This window comes from Heliangelus exortis, chromosome 7 (genome assembly GCF_036169615.1).
Source record: "Heliangelus exortis chromosome 7, bHelExo1.hap1, whole genome shotgun sequence".
Taxonomy (NCBI): Eukaryota; Metazoa; Chordata; class Aves; order Apodiformes; family Trochilidae; genus Heliangelus; species Heliangelus exortis.
In genome coordinates, this window is record NC_092428.1 from 23,556,933 (window position 1) to 23,575,628 (window position 18,696).

General features: G+C 40.4%; 1 protein-coding gene and 1 long non-coding RNA gene across 2 annotated transcripts in view; one reads left to right on the forward strand and one right to left on the reverse strand.

Annotated features, from left to right (window-relative positions):
- SORCS3 (sortilin related VPS10 domain containing receptor 3) overlaps positions 1-18,696 on the forward strand; it is a 278,055-nt gene that overhangs the window by 210,227 nt on the left and 49,132 nt on the right. Inside the window, exons 8-13 of the mRNA XM_071749349.1 lie at positions 7,171-7,260; positions 9,187-9,366; positions 11,121-11,267; positions 11,965-12,067; positions 15,288-15,364; positions 15,466-15,557. Of these exons, the coding sequence (XP_071605450.1) occupies positions 7,171-7,260; positions 9,187-9,366; positions 11,121-11,267; positions 11,965-12,067; positions 15,288-15,364; positions 15,466-15,557 (689 nt within the window). The remainder of the gene's footprint in view (positions 1-7,170; positions 7,261-9,186; positions 9,367-11,120; positions 11,268-11,964; positions 12,068-15,287; positions 15,365-15,465; positions 15,558-18,696) is intronic.
- Positions 1-18,696, reverse strand: part of LOC139798541 (uncharacterized) — a 215,021-nt gene that overhangs the window by 47,117 nt on the left and 149,208 nt on the right. The window lies entirely within an intron of this gene.

Consider the following 18,696-nt stretch of genomic DNA (forward strand, 5'->3'; position numbering starts at 1 on the left):
TTTTTTGGATCCCTGGAGTCGTGTTAGTGTGTCCAAAAATTTAAACTGAAGTGGTTTTATAGAAAATGGGGTTTGTAGATAGTAACTTTTTTTTTTTTCCCCAATCTGAATCAAATTCCATTCTTCTCAAAGGCTCAGTAGAAAGAAAAATATTTTTTTACTTATATCTTTAGAACCAGGATGGGAGGACATTAGTTTTTAAGGTTCATTCCTCTTGGTAGGGGGAAAAAAGTGTTTCTAGTTCCATAAACAAAATAAATCTAATCTTAACTCAGAGAAGCATCATGTTACTATTACTGATTGTAACTGTGGTAGTTTAGGAAAACTTGGAAGTGCTTATGTTTACTAGGATATTAGTGTATGTTTCAAGTTAATTGGGTATTAAGGCAGGGCTAAATGAGCATATTTGCTGAGTTGAAGTCAGCTATCAGGTAAATAGAATTCAACCAGTAGCCATAGCTGAGATTATGCCAGTCATAGGGACACCTGACAGTTCTCAAGCTGTCAATTTAATAACTTCAATAAGTAGTAAATTTCCCCAGGAATAAAGAAAGAATTTTTTTTTAAAATTTTTTCTTTACTGTGAAACTTCTCAACACTGAAACAAGATCAGAGGGGAGAAATTACACTTTGATTTCCTGGTCTAGGCCTTCACTTCATTTTCATAGAAGCTAAATACACCATGTTCAAATATAAATGTCTTTCCTCCATTTTTTAACTAGGAGCCAAAGGTCTCAACAGAAATCAATCTGTGCAATTTATTTTTAACTTCACCCTGCTTAGCTAGGATTGATTTTTATCTTTGCAATCAATGATAGAGAAAACGGCTTGGCAGGACAATGGAGAGCTCTCCAACTTGAAAGGTTTGGGCTTTGAGTCTTTTATTGAAGAAATCATTAAAAGCTTATTATGAAACTAATAGGATGAAGACATTTAAATGATGAACATGATTACACCTGTTTTACTGGTGAATAATACTTGCTACAGCTGATCTTCTCTTACCCCTTTTTAAAACACTGGACAGCAGTCCAGTGAGGAAACTAATCCATACAGATGCAAGAAAGCACATCCCAAGGGCTTGCTAAAAAGCTCTTTTTAAGCAAGACAGGCAGTAAGTAGTCAGCTACTTTCTGATTCACTGCTGGGTGTTTTTCATCCACTTCTAGCACTCTTTCTTCTTTGCTGTGCCAGGTATCAGATTTAGAGCTTGAACCCAAATATCTCTTGAAAAAAATAATTAACATTTTCCTTTATTTATTTACATTTTATTTCTAGGGCTTTTTTTCCTCTACTTTATATTGTCATTTTCCCATCTCCTCTTATCCTGTCTGATTTATCATCAGCATCTGCAGGTGAAGATGCAAAGGATTACCTTGGCAGACTCAGGTTTCCTCTGCAATTCTCAAGAGAGATTTAATTGAATGTGCTCCTCTCTTAAATTGGTTTCTGTGTGGGTAATATGCATTTGCAGCTCTAACATGGCTCCTGTTTTGGTTCAACCCTGCACATTTTCTGCTCAAACAAATCCAATATTTTCACTCAAGTTTGCTCTGTCCTATAGCTGTGCCCATTACAGCTCTTAGGGGAGAGGGAACTGAACAGGGACTGGGCCAGTATAATAAATGTTCCTTTGTCTCAGCAAATTTTCATGGGTGGGTCAGGCACTCTAAAAAGTGGCATGATTTCAAAGCCTGCTGATTTAGCCAGGCAGCTTGAGGGTGCTTTATGCCCAGAAAGACTAATCCAATGTGTCTGCAGCACAGAGAGACAGATCTCCTCACATTCAAGTAATTGCTTATTGCTTTAATGACTGTGCAGAAGGTATAACATTAATGAAAACCAGAGGGACATAATTCAGGCTAGATGGTACCTGTCGTGATGTGATTTATGCTGGGGCAGCAAAGAATCTCAGTACACAGAAATAGTTGATGGTATGTCCTGGCCATGGTGGGTAATGAAGAAGAAGGAAGATTACCCTAGGTTTGTGCAGATGTGTTCTTCTGAATATCTCCTGACTGGCTTTAGGTTTTGGGGGAAGGGGTACAACTTCTCATTCTTGTGCTGATAAACCTGTGCAAGGCCTAGACAGTATCTGACTCTGAAGAACACCAAAAACCTTCACTAAAGGTGTGAATGGAGCAGTCTGCCTGCTTAATGTGTCATCACTCCTCCATCCACAATTTGTTTTTGGCTATGTTATACCCACAAGAAAGACAAAGTATAACTGAAGCTAAAGGAGCAAGGAGGGGTGCCAGTATCCCCTGTAGAGCTGGAGAACACAAATTCAGGATGGCATTGCAGTCCTGGTACTATGTTACTCAAATTCTGATTTCTACCACCTCATTCTATGTTACTGAAAGGAGAGAACTCTACAAGCAGAGGAAGTGATCTGAGAAAAAAAGTGAAGGGTTTATTGAAAATAACATGAGCTATAGAATGGATGGATGAAGAAAGTCCTTTACTTGCTTGTACCTCAAGTCCCATTTGCTTGCTGACTAGTGCAGAATGCAACATGGAGGCACAAAAGCCATCCATAGTATCCTGCCAAAGTTCAGTCCTCTTTGCCCATTTTTCTGAATGGTTGCTGAAGTTTGAAGGACTGGGTTGGTAGAGATAGTCTCCGAAAGCGTTAGCAGAAAAGTATCAAAGTCTGAGAACAACAACCTACTTTAAAACAAGCAGCTATGATAAATAGAGGGCACCACCAAGGGTAAGACAGGCACCCAAATTTGCTTTGGTGTTTCCTTAGCAAGCAAAGTACTGCAAGGCTGGGAGTTCAGACTGTATGACTGAGTGATTGAAACCTGCTCTCTCCACACCATCATGACTGTATCACCTGTGCTGCCTGTACAGACAGGGAGTTCCCTGTCTTGAACTCAGATTCATTACAGCTTAAACCTCCTAATTAGTCTCAAACCAAGGGTGGACAGCCTCTCCAGTTTACAGACTGGAAATGTCATGTAGAAGCTGAATACCAGCTAGAAGAGGAGGAGAATGGCTTCTCCAGGATCTCATCACTTGCATCTGGGCACCCTGTTGGCTTCCTCAGCCCTTTCTGGTTCATTTTCTTCCGTGGTTTGAGAGAGGGTCTCTCAGCCACCCCCACACTGAAAATATCTCTCTACTATTTGTATAATATAAACCTAAAATGAGCCACAGCTGATCACAGTGATCTGAGCTCACAAGCCCTGTTCAGCCACCTGCGGTGTAAATGGAAAAGACATACCAAAAGATCTGTAGAAAAATATTGTTACTATTATTATGTCATTATCCAAATAGGAAAGTGCATAGAGAAAGGTTCTAGTTCTTGTGAATGTCAGGATGGAATCCTCTTGTGCCTATTTTGAAGCTCATCGGTGTAGGCAGAGACTAAGCTGAGCAGAAACAGCTGTGGAGCTCCCTGGACCCTTGGTAGTATTTCAGCACAGCACTTTATAGAGTAGATTAAGCCTCTGTCACAAAGTGAAATGTCATGCACAAATTGAGTGATCCTTATAAAAAATCTGGGGCTCAGTTCTTCTGAGATACTGATTTCAGAGAACATCTCTTCTGCAAAGCAGCATTGGAGTGTTCAAAGTAAAGATTAAAAAAAATAATAATAATAAAAATTTCCTTCACATGTGAATTTCCATGTTCCTATTGTCTGTTTGTGGAAGCCACTCAGTCTGCTTCATGTTCAGTTTCTGTGCCACAGTTTCTTCTGACTAGTGGAGAGAACTAAACCTGCATGAGCCAAAGGAAACATTGCAAAACCAGTACTATCAAATGCTTGCTATCAACAACGAAGTTTAAAATTTGTTTCTCTAATGGAGAAGCATTTGCTATGCTTGAAGTGGGAGGTAAACTACAGGAATTGCAAATGTCTAAACATATCTGGTCACTGTGGGTTGATCTATGTTATTACCAATTATCTTTTGCTTTGGACTTTATCAGTAGTGTGAACCATAGATGACTTATTCCAATAACTGTGCAGGACAAGTGATATTTATCATTTTCAAACACCCAGGCTGAAGGCTGATTAACCATGAGGAAAATAGCCCCCTATTCATTTTCAGCTATTAGCTTGGGAAGAGTCCACTACCTGCACACTGTCACACTCTGTCAAGGCTGTGCCTCTAATGTGGTGTTTCCCTGTCAGCAGCAATGCATATTCCTCTGGGCTTCCTGGGAGTTTTTCAAGCAGCAGGAGGCAGGTGGGGTCTTGCTCAGATTGCAGAGACTTAGTAGTTTGTGTTTCATACAGCTGTACCTGCCATACATTGGACATTGCAGGTCCCAGCAATGCCCACATGGGAAGGTGAGAAGGAGGTCTGGTACACTGTGGTCGATGGTTCCCAACATCGTCTAGGTTGTCTTTGGATTCTGGGATCTTATGACTTATTCTCCTTGCTTTCCGAACACTTTTGGATAGTATGTGTTTGGAGTCTATCTAAAAAAAAAAAAAAAAAAAAAAAAAGCTTAAAGATTCATCATTAACATAAAAAATAGATTTGTGTAATTATAGGCATGTCACGGAAATTATGGAGATGACAGAGTTCCATGGCAGGTGTTCTATAATTCACTGCATCCTTGTGAAACTTTTGCCTTCTATGGTGTGCTCTGGCCCCTTGCTGGTCAGGAGTGGGGATGAGCCACCAACTTTCAAGGCTCTAAAAAGAATTTTCTTATGTTTCTATTCAACTGATTCAAGTAAGACAGAGTTATGTTTTATAACAATGTGTGAAAGTTTTAAAGAGTAGTAGATGATGAGTGGAAGGAGGAAGAAAGAACACAGGAAAGACAGATGTGTTTAAGAACAAATGCATTCATCAAATGGAATAATTTCCACTGGCTAGAAGCCTAATTAAACACATAAAATAGAAATCCAGAAAAGCAGATTAACGAATCGGTCGTTAGCAAAGGAGGAGTAAAAAGACAAACCCAGCTAATTCTATACTGAGCATGACAGATGAGCTCACAGTAAATAATTGGATGACATTCATCAAATGTGAACTAAAAGGAGGCATTGGAGGGCAAAACACTGTCATAATCTCTGGGATTTACATTGTTGGAGAGTTTGCTTATAGGAAAGGAAAAGTTTAATCAAAATAAATTTGCTTTTCAGTATTCATTCTCTACCACAGTACTTGCCAAAACTTTATCAAAGTCTTGATCATCTCTTGAAACTGTTATAACCATGCATGCAAATCGAGCTAAAATGAGGTCCTGGCAGGGAAAAGCTTCACACAGCTTCTGCCAACAGAATCGTGTGTGGCTTCATATTAACTGGCTCAGAAAAAAAAACAAACCACAAACATTTCTATTTCTAAATCTTTGTCAAGGTGACCGACCTGGTGCAGGTAGAGGACTGGAAGGGAGTTTAGGTAATGTATGTTGAACTTGGATGGTGTTTGAATCCTACCTTTCTGCCTTAAACAAACAATTAAAACAAAGGTCTAGGTATTAGTTTGCAGTGAAATAAAATTTGCAGTTTGCAGTAAAATAAAATCCAAAACCCATGCAAAATCTTTTGCATCTGGCAGACTTGTAGTAGACTCTGTCTTGGCACAGAGGGGGAATTTGATCACCACTTGATGTTTCTGCTACCTTATGTTCATATGATTAACTTGAAGATTGTGGACTCACAGCCCTTTCAGCATCCTCACAGTTGGAAAGCAAGACCTTGAAATGCCACCATGCCAGTTCACAGTGCACTTTACATGAAGTGAGAATCAAGTGACTCATGGTCTCTCCCTGTTTCTTCCACTGCCTTGTTCTGAGACTGCAAAAATCAGTTTAGATTTTCCTGTTTCCCCTTGACTTTAGCTACATGTTGTATAGAGTTTGTTGTATAGAGTTTGTCATTTCCTACCTTATTATACAATTTGTGGTATAATGGTGGTGTAGTTTTTTCTTTTGTGGGCACTAAATGCATCTGTGATAAATTTACAAGTACAAAGGGAAAACAAGATGAGGAAGTCTTAGTGAAGAAGTCCTATTTCTAAGCCTTTCTTTCTTTACAGTTCTTCAAACTGTCAATAGAAAAGCCTTATCTTGAGTTATCAGATACCAAATTTCATGACCAGTAATATTGTGTCCTTCAACTGATAGCTGCTCCAGCAAAAAAGAGCCACTATCTAGAGGTGATATCATTACTGGGGATATAATTGATGCTCTACCAATATTCCACATAAGTGCATTCTGACATAACACTGTCAGATAAAAGGGGATATATCTAGGAGAGAATCTAGGACCTTCCTGTTAGCTTTATTAGAAGCTTAAGACAACAAATGACATTCCATAAAATAAGAGAACTGCTTTGTGTATTGTTTTATCTTACAAGTTGCAAGGCTGCTAAAGCAGCAGAATGTAAGAAATGCACTGATGTAAGCCTTGTGGTAGCCAGGCCTAAAATGCTGCCAGAAAGAACACCCACAGCAACCCTAAGTGACTCGTGACAGGTTTAAAACCCCATACTTCACAAATTATCAGGGCTAGATCTCATTGATGTATGGCATTTATATGTAGCCTTTACAGATCACTCAGTCCATAAAATTGCAGTTTTTGGATGTCTGTCAGTTCTACCCTCATCCTTGTTCAAAGACAGTATGAGTTCAGAGAAACCAATTTTATAGTGACAAAGAGCAGCTAAGAGCAGCTTCAGCTTTCCAAGAGCATATTAATTGTTTGCATTACTGCAAAACTGTTTGCATTAAATGGTGCTAATGTACATCTCTGATGTTAGTCACTGTGAAAGGTTGTTGGAAGATGACCTTGGCTGCAGGGGACTTACAGTGCAAACAGACAAAGCTAAGAATCAGGAGAGAAAAGAAGTATTATGTCCTTTTTGCAGGAGAGGAATAGACTTCAAGTGACATGCTGAAAGTAGCTGTGCTGGAACCATGTGATAAAAACTAGTAATCTTTTGTCCACTCAAGATCTTAAACTTCATACCCACTTTTCCTTTTCCCTTGGATGTTAAAGTCATGACTGGATTTGAAGCATGAGAGGCAACCTGAGAGGTATAACTTTGAGAGTTATACAGATGCTTTTAGGGACAGTTGTCATAGAAAAGATAGCTCATAGGCCATAGAAAAGATATCTGAAAGAAAGGTTGTCAAACCCTCTTAGAGGTGTCAGCTTAGGGTGTCTTGGAAGGGTCTTCACTCACTGTCTTTGGTGTTTCTACAGGTGACAGCTGGTGGAAGAGCAAATTACTACGTGTCATACAGACGGGAGCCTTTTGCACAGATTAAATTGCCCAAATACTCTCTTCCTAAGGTGAGTACACCATTTACAAACACAAACACCTAATGTCTTGAACAGTACAGCCTGCCCAGTGATGAAGCACCTCAGAAGATTGATCTCTGAGGAGCTCCATTTGTTGTGCTGCTTGATCTTTCTTGATTGTAGATTTGGGATTTCTACCTCTTCTTGCCTTTGATTAGTGTGTGTTCAGGAAGAACAGTTTATTTTTTCCTCCCATGTGGAGTCACCATCCATGGGGATATTAAAAAAAATAGATGTGGCATTTTGGGAGATTATTTAGTGGTTACAGTGGTGTAGGACTGATGGTTGGACTTGATGTGCTGAAGGTCTTTTCCAACCTTGATGATTATATAATTTTATGATTCTAAGACAGATTTGTTGGTGGCTCTGGGTAGTATAAAATCAGGGATACTTTTGTCATTTAAAAATTGAAAGTACTTTTGAGCTAAGTGTCATGGCAAAGTCTTCAAACCCTGTAAAGGAGGCTTGTTTATGCTGCCTGTAGTCATTAGAACATTTTTGCTGTACAGTAATAACTATCCTGTCAGCTGCAGATTAATGAACTCTGCTGGAGTTGTAAGTATGTGAGGCTGGCAGTAGGGTAATGCAATGTTTAGCCTGAAACTGGTCAAAACAGATTGAAGTTATTGGGTGTTTTGCTTTATTTTCACACTGCTGGAGAAGGCTGGGTATGTACTTATTTTTAAAGAATTAGAGATGTTGAGCAAGAATAAACCTCCTGATTTAGTCTCCCTTCATTGAAGGAAATGGCAAATCTCCTGCTGATGGCACTTACTGAGACAGAATTAGGTCCTCAAATGTTTTTTCTCCCCATCCCATGCTGATAGGCTATGCTAGGTCTATTAGAAATAGCTCCATCTAATCAACACCAACTTTTCATCTCGATACCTCACACAGAAGATTAAATTGCCTTCTAGGCAGGATGGAAATACTGATCTGATCTTCCCCCAGATATTATCCCCAAAAATCAGGTCACTCCATCCTTTGGGAGACTTCCAGAATTATGGTTTCTTCAAGCAGAAGCAGTGCAAGAAATTAATCAAGGGTCCCTGGCACTCTGGGGAAATTTAAAACACATACAAATAGAGAAATGAAGTCCCAGATAACCACAGTGATTTTTCTTGTATCTGAACCAGTGTTTGTTCAAGAACAGTGGCAAGGGTGAAGTGCTTCAATACCATTCGTCCTCCTGGAAATTGTTTCCATGAACCTGCTTTAAAAGAATACTGAGAAAATGCACTGTCAAATCTCTTTGATATTAAAACTAAATGGAGAAACTTGCTGGTCCTTTGTATCTTGGTCTGCAGCAGGAGTCCAAAAAGGGTAGTGGGTCAATAATTTGGTAGCCTGTATATAGCAGGAGAATAAGTCTCAGCCAAACCCTCGATAGAAATATTGCTAAAAATCACTACCAGCATTAGTTCAAAGTGATTCCTATACCTCAGGTTCAAATAAATGTAAATGCCTATTTTTTTGGAAACTGGTTCTTTACCAGTTGGAAGCATAAGCTTGTTAGCTCGGTGTGTGGATGGAAATTGTCACTGTTTGCAGTCTGGTGCTACACCATGCTTAGTGACTACAAGGACTGCAGGCTCTAAGGCTGTGAATCTTCTACGTGTGATAAAACTGACTTTGAAATTTATAAATAAAAAATGACACTGGATGAAATTCCTTGAAGCTACCAAAAATGAAGAGAGCAAAAAACCCTTTACCCAGCTGGTGATCATTAAAAAAATGAAATGAAGAAAGCCACAATAGTGGTAATTTATTGGCTTGCTCTAACAGAAAATTGTTTAACATACCCATAACTCAGGCTCCATCTCCATTCTTTCATAAGTCATGGTAATTACTACATGTCCCAAAGGGCAAAGAAATACAGAGATCCTAAGTAATGGGCCTTTTGTCTTCTTTTAACAGGACATGCATATTATCAGCACAGATGAGAATCAGGTGTTTGCAGCTGTTCAAGAGTGGAACCAAAATGACACATACAACCTGTATATCTCAGACATCCGAGGGGTGTACTTCACCCTGGCCTTGGAAAACGTGAAAAGCAGTCGAGGTCTGGAGGGGAATATCATCATTGACCTTTATGAGGTATGTAGTAAAGGTCACCCTACAAAGAACAGTAAGTGCTTGCTAGTTCAAGTGAGTGTAAATCTCTTACCAGCCTTCCAGGATCTTCATTTGTTTTGGGATCAGCCCAGTGGATTTAATGTTAAGCCAACTCATGTGGAAATAGATGCCTTGCATTCTGGTATAACCATGACACAGGTTTTTTTCCAGTCAGTGACTGGTTAGCTAGGTGGCATTTCCAAAAGGGAGAACCATTATCCCTCTCATCCTAGTAGGGACATCTAAAGAAGGACTCAAATTACCGTTTTTCCCCTTGTAACTGCTAGAGACACCTTCTTGTAGATAGGAAATGTGGTTTCTGCCTTTGTTAGCTCTGAGCAGGTTATGAATGATAAGTAAAAGTTTATAGACACCGTTGGTCCAGAGATGAAAGTTGGATAAATTCTACCCTGAATCATCTTCCATTCTCTTTGTTCTGCCAGGCCTTCCAGCCTTGGCCAACAGCAGTCAGTTCCAGTTCCTGGATTTGTCAGAGCATTCTGGTTTTGGTGTGTCAGAACTGGTTGGGTGGAAGATCTGCTGAGGTTCAGGGATCAGTGCTTTGCCAGCAACAACCACGTAATCAATAATTCTAATATTAATGGTTGCAGGCTGATTTGGAAGGTTCCACTGTTATATGCAGAAATGTGTTTGCAGTTACACAGAGGAGTTAGGATTATACATTCATATATTCCAGCCAGAATAATGACCATTTAACAACATCAATTTTTATTTATAAAATTGGAGAGAAAACTCAAAAATAATGTATGGATCAGCATAAAGGATAGCCTTTGCATTTTATTTTTGTGTAGTTAAATACATTCTCTTGCCTTTGAAGAAAAGATATATTTCTTTATTGTGATGAACCAACTAAAGTAAAGATGCATCATCTTCTTGTCAAACTGCATTCTCAAGCCTCTTACAGACTCTACTGCTAAATGCTGATGGAGATTTTCACACAGTCATTGGAAGGCTGTATCACCCAGCCTTAGAGTGGAAGGGCTTGTATCCTGGTTGTTGCCACCAAGTTGCAGATTTACAGCAAGTTCCTTGTTCCTGTGTCACTTTCAGAGATGTGCAGCACAGACCCAAATCAACACAAAATTTTCCTGGGGGCATTTTGACAGAACCATATTCTATTGGAATGGGTTCTTCTGACCAAAATAAAACATTTGGAACAACTGGGTTGGTTTTGACAGAATGTGGAAGTTGAAAGAAAGGGAAGAAGTCAAGTTTGCAAAACATCAGTGTTTCAGCATATTCAGGATTTCTACCTTTTGTGTAAAAGGGAAAGAAAGACTAACACAGAAAGACCCCACTGTGCTTCTGATGTGAACTTCTGTCTCCCGTGTTATGGCAGTCTGAGGATGGAGTGGGGCCAGAGACCACATCCCCAAGCTCCCAGAGCTCACGTGTGACACAGTGCATGTTGTACCCTCAAGTTCATCATACACATGTCTGCAAGCTCTCACAGAAATCTGGAAGTGGGCTGCTTCTTGGGGTTTTGCTCTGTGAACATCTTTGTCTTTTTATTCCAGAGAGAGACTGTACAAGGCCTCCCAGCTGTGCAGGCACCAGTGAGATGTGGCTGTAATGCCCTTCACTGCCTCCCAAGGCTGGGTTGAGATGACTCCATTGCCTTTTCAGAGGAGTTCCACTTCCAAGGGTGCTCAGCTGGGCCTTACGTTTGGCCTGTTCTTCCCATGCATTTTTTCATCTCTCTCCATTTTTCCTAGGTAGCAGGGATCAAAGGCATATTCCTGGCTAACAGGAAGATAGATGACCAGATCAAGACCTTCATCACCTACAACAAGGGCAGGGACTGGCGTTTGCTGCAGGCACCGGACACTGATCTAAGAGGGAATCCTGTCGTTTGCCAGCTGGTGAGTGGCAGGCTTTTTCCAAAGCACAACTGACTCCTTCAGAGCTCCTTGTCTTAGTCACTGGATTAACAATGCATCCAGTAAAACTGTAGGAATGATGCTGGACAGTGAGAGCTGTGAAGTCCAGGTGCTCCAAAAGGAGGCAACGCTTCCAGACCAGGGCATCCGTGTGGGTTTAGTGCCATAGTTCAACAACATTCAGTTAAAAGCCCTTTTACAGTAGGCTGTAGCCCTTGTGTAGTAGTAGTATTTCTCTGAATTTTCACTGGTTAATCTTTCTCCCTGTGTTTTTTCTCTTGTTCTGATGCTAGGTTAATTGAATCAAGCAGGTTTGTTTCTCGGTGGCTTCACAGAATTTAAGGGAAAGTTCTGTCCACCTTTCTTGAGCTTTTTAAATGGAACTTAGGTCAAAATAAGAAAGTTTCTGGGAAAAAATTGCCTTAGGTCAGATTATTGGTAAAAAAAAAAAATGCAGACATCTTGATTGTAATGCAGTGCTCCTACTTCTTTCGCTCTTCGCCACTTTTGTATTGCTTATTCAGAAAATAAACACATGTTGCTATTTCTAACAGTGCTAAGAGCAGAGGGGTCATTTTCAGAAGGATGAGAGCATCTGTGTATAGTCACCAAGGGTTCATCTAATATTTACCTTGTTACATCTTAAAACTTCTGCCTTTTGTTTATTTCTTGTCGACAGCCCTTCTGCTCATTGCACTTACACCTGCAACTCTCAGAGAATCCCTACACTTCAGGAAGCATTTCCAGCAAAGAAACTGCTCCTGGGCTGCTGGTGGCAACAGGTAAGAACATAAATGCTCCTTAACACTCACCTATTCCTCACTGGGAGCCTGAGAGTATACAAGGTGTTTCCTGCTTTCCTGCCTTTTCACAGGGAGGCTCCTATGTATGCTCAAAATATCCACATTTCTTAACTGTTCTTTCTGAGGCTCATTTTCTTTCTTTTGTCTTGTTCTGCCTAGCAGTGCTTTGCAAGGGTGTCATGTTAACATATTGTCTATATGAATTACACTGTTTCTTCCAGACATTTCCATTCTCATGTCCTTCTGTGCTTACATGTGTCTGCCAGACTAAGCCAGAACCTGAGTGACAGGTTCCCTTCATGACATTTATCACTCAAAAATGGAGCACCATGTTATTTCAGTTCAAGTGTAGTGAGATGATTTAGTTTAAACTTTCTGAACATCCTTTGCATAGCCAAAGGGAGTCATCTCTCCTGGCACTTGCTAGGTGGATGCTTAGGAGAAAGCCCTACCCCTCATATTGTGATTGCAGAGCCTTTTTTCCTTAACCTTTTAGTAAGCAAATAGAGGCAGCAGGACAGTAAGAGTCTAGGCATTGGTCTAAATTGTTAGTAAATGAGGTTTCTTTCAATCTGACAGTGCATGGGATGAATGCTTTCCCAGGCTAACAATTAGCCTTTAAAACTCAGAATGTATTTTCTGTTTTACTGCTTTGTACAATAAAAATCTTAATCTGTTGGGAATACACACATCTGTTTCCAGGAAGCAGTTTCACACCAGGAACTCCTCACCATGGTAGTGAGTGTGTTCCAGGATAGGCATTGCAACTTATTCTCACAGGCACTGGCTGTGCAAGCTCTCTGTGTCTTACTCTTTAATTTACAGTGGCACGTTTCCAGCAGTGGTGGAAAACTCAGACTCTTGAAGTGAGGGCAGAGGTTAGATTCTTGCAAAGGGAGGAATTATGTTTTAGTATCTAATAATACTGCTGCCAAATCCTCTTGACTTGTTTGGGAGTTAGTTGTGTTTGATAGTGTGTGGATCCATGTAGCTGGAATAAAGTAGATGGAGAGAATTAAGAAAATGGAACCAGTTTGCACAGAAAACCAAACAGATAAAAGTGATAGCAAAAGAATCTCACCTTTTTACCATCTTTCCTTGCCACAACCTGGAAATGCCTGTTAGGAAAGTTGTTTTTCCAGTTTTGATATTTAAAATATGATTATATATTTGCCTGTAAGTCAGTTTCTAATTCTTGAGGACTTCCACTCAGGATGAGACACTGGGCTGAACAGACCTTTGGACTGACACCGCAGATTTCTCCTCATGAACCCGGACGTCCCTGTACACTGTCTCTTTACATGGTTGCCCACAGCAACCTTCATCTAAAGCTGTTGGTCATTTGTGTTGGTGTTAGGGAAGAAGATTAGATGATGGACAGTGTGAAATTTCCTGCATTCTGAGCACTGATTAAAAAAAGCTTCCTTGAATTGTTCTGGCTCCCTGAGACAGAAATTTTATTTTTTGAAATGGCATTGTCACAATGTGGCTAGCTGGATGCCATTATGGTGACAGAAGTGTGTCAACTCACATCTGGGGTTTAATTTCTCATTTTTCAACATTAAATGTCAGAAATTCAATTAACATTTTCATTAGTGCCGTTTTATTATGCTCTTGTTGATTCTACAGATGTGTAAGAGTGCCACCTCTCTTTTTGCAGTTTTCTGTGGAAATGACACCTGCTTTGAAAATAAACTCATTTGGAAGGTAGAAGAGTGACTCACTGAGTAAAGAATTCATGAGCTTTTAATAAAGAAGTCATGAATTTGACCACAATATGGTGGCTGTGGGTCATTACCCTGGGGAGACCTGATGGAGTGTCTGTCAGTGTTACATCTGCCTGATTCCTATGGGACAGAGATTCATACCACCAGAATGCCACCTAGGACTGTTGACCAGCAGAAACAGTTCCTGGGTGACTGTGGTAGCTTTTCCTTTAGCCACAGGGTGCTTTTGGAAGTGGAGAGCTGAGAACAAATTTTAACTCTTGATGCAGAAGCAAGATGATGACCTCAGAGCACTGTGTGTAATGAGCTAAAAATCTAAAATTCAGAGCATATGCAAGAGCATATGCAAGATTCAGAGCATCTTTGCAACTTTTGCTGGATGCTCAAAGGTTCCAGAGGGCTGGGAATTTAAATCCAAGTTTATTATTTAGTCTGTATTAAGAGGGACCTTGCGGAAACACAGTTTCAAACTCTGAGGTAGTCTCTCCAAATTGTGTTCTGCTGTGGCTTCTCTATATATGGCTGAGGTTGACATGTGAGCTTTTCTTTACATTACTTTGATGAGTGGCATGTGCATTCCCTAACACATGGAGAAGGCTGAGAAGTTCACCCAAAAAGCCTTCCCAACAGATTATGAAACTATGATGTAGTTTCCATCATAATGGAAATTAAAATATTAAAATTAAGAACCATGGCAAGTAAAAAGCTGGATGTGGTACTTAGTGCCAGGGTCTGTCCAATGTGGTAGTGTTAGGTCGTAGGCTGGACTTGATCTCGGAGGTGTTTTCCAGCCTCAATAATTCTGTGATTCTGTGAAGAAGCCTTGCTTATTTGACTGTCTGAGATCAGTTATGTGTTTGAGCATTTTGACAGAACCTTGAGTACACTGTCTGGCCCCATAATCATGGTCTTCAGTGGAGCCTGGGTCTCATCTCTAAACTCAGGTGTATGAGTAACTTCTCTTTTGATGTTTTCAATTGCACAAGAAGTGGAGGCAAAGGAAACTGCCTTACCCTTGACAAATACTTGCAGATCACAGAGATACAACTCACCAGACAGCACAAAAGCTACAAGTTCAGAGATAAATGCGTATGGAATGAAATACCAGGCAGCCAAGGGCAGTGGTCACTGATCTGTTCTCATATTTTGTGTGTAGCAAATGGGCACGTGGTTTCATATGCAGACTTTTGAGCAGGTAGATCCTTGGCTGGAGTGAGACTGCCTTTAGTGGCTTGCAATTGCAAGCAATGCTATCTGCTGGGAAAAAAAGGCTGATCATACTGTTTCTCCCCAGGGTCAATTTTCAAATGGCACAGCTCTTGTAAATTAATCTTGCCACCTGACCAAGGCGTGATTTTTAGGTGTGAATAGAATGAAAAACAGGAAAGAAGCACTGGTCAGGCCAAGTACTCTTGGTTTCCTGGAAAAATGTTCATCCATACAAGAACGTCTGACACTTGCTTGTGTTACAGGCAATATTGGCTCTGAGCTTTCCTACACTGATGTTGGTGTATTCATCTCTTCTGATGGTGGAAATTCCTGGAGACAGGTATGTTTTGCAGAGCAAAGGAAAGTATAGAACCTTTTGCTATTGTTGTTCTCCTGAGTCTTCCCAGTGGAGCACTCACATAGCACCTGATTTGTTTGCAGATCTTCGAGGAGGAATACAATGTGTGGTTTCTGGACTGGGGAGGGGCAATAGTGGCCATGAAACACACATCAGTGCCCATCCAGCACATGTGGTAAGAGAACTTGTTATTTTGAGAAGGTTTCCTGGTAAGACTGATAGTGGTGCTAATGTCTCTTGCATCACCTGGTCAACATCTGCTAATGTCTACAAAATGAGTAAATGAGGTCATGCCTATATGTATTTTACCATCATTTTGTTTTGGTTGAGTAATACAAGAATTTATATATGAATCATTCTTTACCCTAGTTATGTACCATGAAGCCCCAAATTTCTTTCTCACAGACACACATATACTGACTAAAAAGTCACCCTTTGTGTTTTAGGTATTTCTGAGAGATGTATCTTGCTTCTGCTTTTTATTTACAGAATTTGGTATTAAACTGGTAAGACAGATAAAGAGAGAGGACAGGGCACTAGGTGTTGATAAGGACAATAGAGATATGTTACTAATGTTGCTGTCTTTTATAGGATTCAGCAATCAGTTTCCACAGGTAAAGTGGTGGCAACTGAACAGAGTTGGGGGTGGAATAGGGCAAAACAATTTCTCAGTTGAAGATACTGTTTTGCTATAAATGGGTCATAACAATCTAAGCACTAAAGATACTGCTCAAAATTACCCTCTCCTTCACTTTTTTCCCTTTCCTTCCTCCCTCCTGAATCATCTATGCATTGGAGAGAGGCATTCTGAAATTCAGAAATAACCCTGTTTACAAAAGCCATGTGTTATTATTACTTTCAGTCTCTGGTTCTGAGTGTGAGAAGTGGCTCTGAGTGTGGCTAATGGGCTGCACTACACAGTTTCTGATGTTACTGTGCAGTCAATTAGTTAGAAATAGACAAGTTTTGTGTTCCTGTCTAAAAGACTGAGAGTCATCTCTCAGTTTAAAGGTGCTAATCACATGTCCATCTCATGGTCTTCATACAGAACAGAAAATATGGCCTTGAGTCAAATAGAAAAAGAAAGCAGTGGTGTTTGGCAGCAGTGTTGAGGTGTTAAGGTCACCTCTTCTTGAGCCAGTATTGTACAAAATCCTTCAGTTGAATTACTGTCATTCAGAAGCTGGAGACCTGAAGACAGGCTGTCTTCACCCATCACAAACTAATGTTCCAGAAATGTACCTTAAGAAAATTAGAGACTACTTTTTCAATATGAAACGCTTCTGGACTTTATATTCCTGACCTGACAGATAACTCTGGGATAACTGCAGCATTTCTATTAAAGTTTCAATATATTGCATTTGAGCACATTTCTTTACCACCTGAGCTAAAGTCATGACTGCTTTAGTTTTGGTGTGGTAGTATATTGTTAACTGCAGGATGTGTTGGCTCCTGTTCTGAAGGCTTTGTAATTTTTCTAAGACCTTCTTGAAATCAGAGGAACAAGAGTTCTCTAAAAGGGCTGAGCCTCTGTATGGGATTACAAGCAAATCCTTATATACAAAATGAGGGTTGCAATCTTTGTCTTGGTTTCTAATGTTCAGGAAACAGGTTGCTTGTTTCCTCAAAAGAAAACATTGCAGTCATAACATACGTAACCATATTGACTCAGGGCCACGGGGTGTTCTAAGCCAGCATCCTGTGGCCAGCAACCTCCATAACTGGACATACAGAGGAGTGTAGAAACAGGGCCAGCCCATCAGCCCATAATGATGTTCCCAGCAGACTCCAGCTTTCTGTCTGACTGGAATGTGGTGTTGTGTGACTATAAGCATTTGCCACTGATAGGTAACTCAGTAGTCACAAGTGCCCTCAGAAAAGAGGACATCAAGACCATGTCCAGATCTTTTCAAACCAAGTATGAGCCAAAGCAGATGTGTGTTAGCCAGGCATAGGTGTCACCAATGTAGGAATATTAAGCTGTGGGAAGTTGAACTCTGGAAAAGTGCAAGGTGAGCCACTTACTGAGGTCATTTTTCAATCATGTATAACTGTGTTTTTCAACCCAGGTGCAACTGTTTTAGTTGTATCATACCTTGTGAAGGCTCTTTAGGTGGAAAAAGCACATTATGTACAAGTTACTGTTCTTGGATGCCAGGAAAGTTTGGGTCATGGTTTCGCTTTGCATAGGAACTGGGAGACCAGTTTGCCTTTGCCTGCTTTGGAGAGGTTCCCTTTAGATGTTCTGCCTTCCCACTAAGTCTCATGAAATGGTATGTGCAGTAATTGAAGTGTCCTACCCACTTCATTAAATGAGTAGTGATTTAGAGCTGTTATCAATAAGCTCCAACAGGTTTCATCCAAAATTGTACCCTTAGGGACTTTGAAATTTGCTTCATACTGCCTCAGTAGGCACCTGTTTTATGGACAGGAGTGGAACAGATGAAAGGGTACATGTGTATCTATTAGTTCTCAGGCTGAGACATTGTACAATAAGTTTCATCCTGGAGAAAAGAGGGGCAGATAATTTAAAAAGCAGAGAGAACTTTAGCTAAGCTAATGAAGCATGCTGTTCCTCAGAAATTGAAATGCTATTTAGATAGATAAGCATGCAAGCAGAACAGCATGCAAATGCACAGGTGTATGGGAAGATACATACATTTAAATAAATAGATTTGGGGCAGATAAGCTTTTTGTATGCTGTTGTACTCCCAGCTTTCTGTCTTTGGTCTGTAGTCAGCTGCCTACTCTAGCAGATGAGTATCGTGAGTCAGGTGACAGTGTCTGGATTTGTGCTGTGGCAGGCAGATACTGAGGGCATGGTCACTGCAAGCCTTGGATTTCCACACTAGAGATCTGAGGTTGGTGTGGCCCATTGTTTGTAATACATATCAGACTGGCCTCCTGATCCTTTGGTGGCATCTCAGGTGGTGTGCCTGATGTTCCTTGGAGTCATGAGGATTCAGTTTCCAGCAAGACCCTCTCAGACAAATCCAGGTGCTGAGATGTACACCTCCCCCAAACTTTCTTCACCCGGGGAATAAAGCAAACTTCTTTTTTATGCTCACTTTAGAATGAAAAGTGTTTCCTGCTATTCAGAGAAGAAGTTTGTGCCATTACACAATGCCCACCAAGAGTAATCTGTCAGCTTTCCTAGCTCAGGTACCGCACAGAATTACAGAGAACTCTGTAATGACCCTGCCGGGAGAGGATCAGATAATTTTGCAGCCAGTAAACCTTTGTGCTTCTCTGCTTTTTCTTCCCTTGCTGATGCAATTTGGGGCTGAAATTCTGGGCAGAAATTGTGCAGAAGC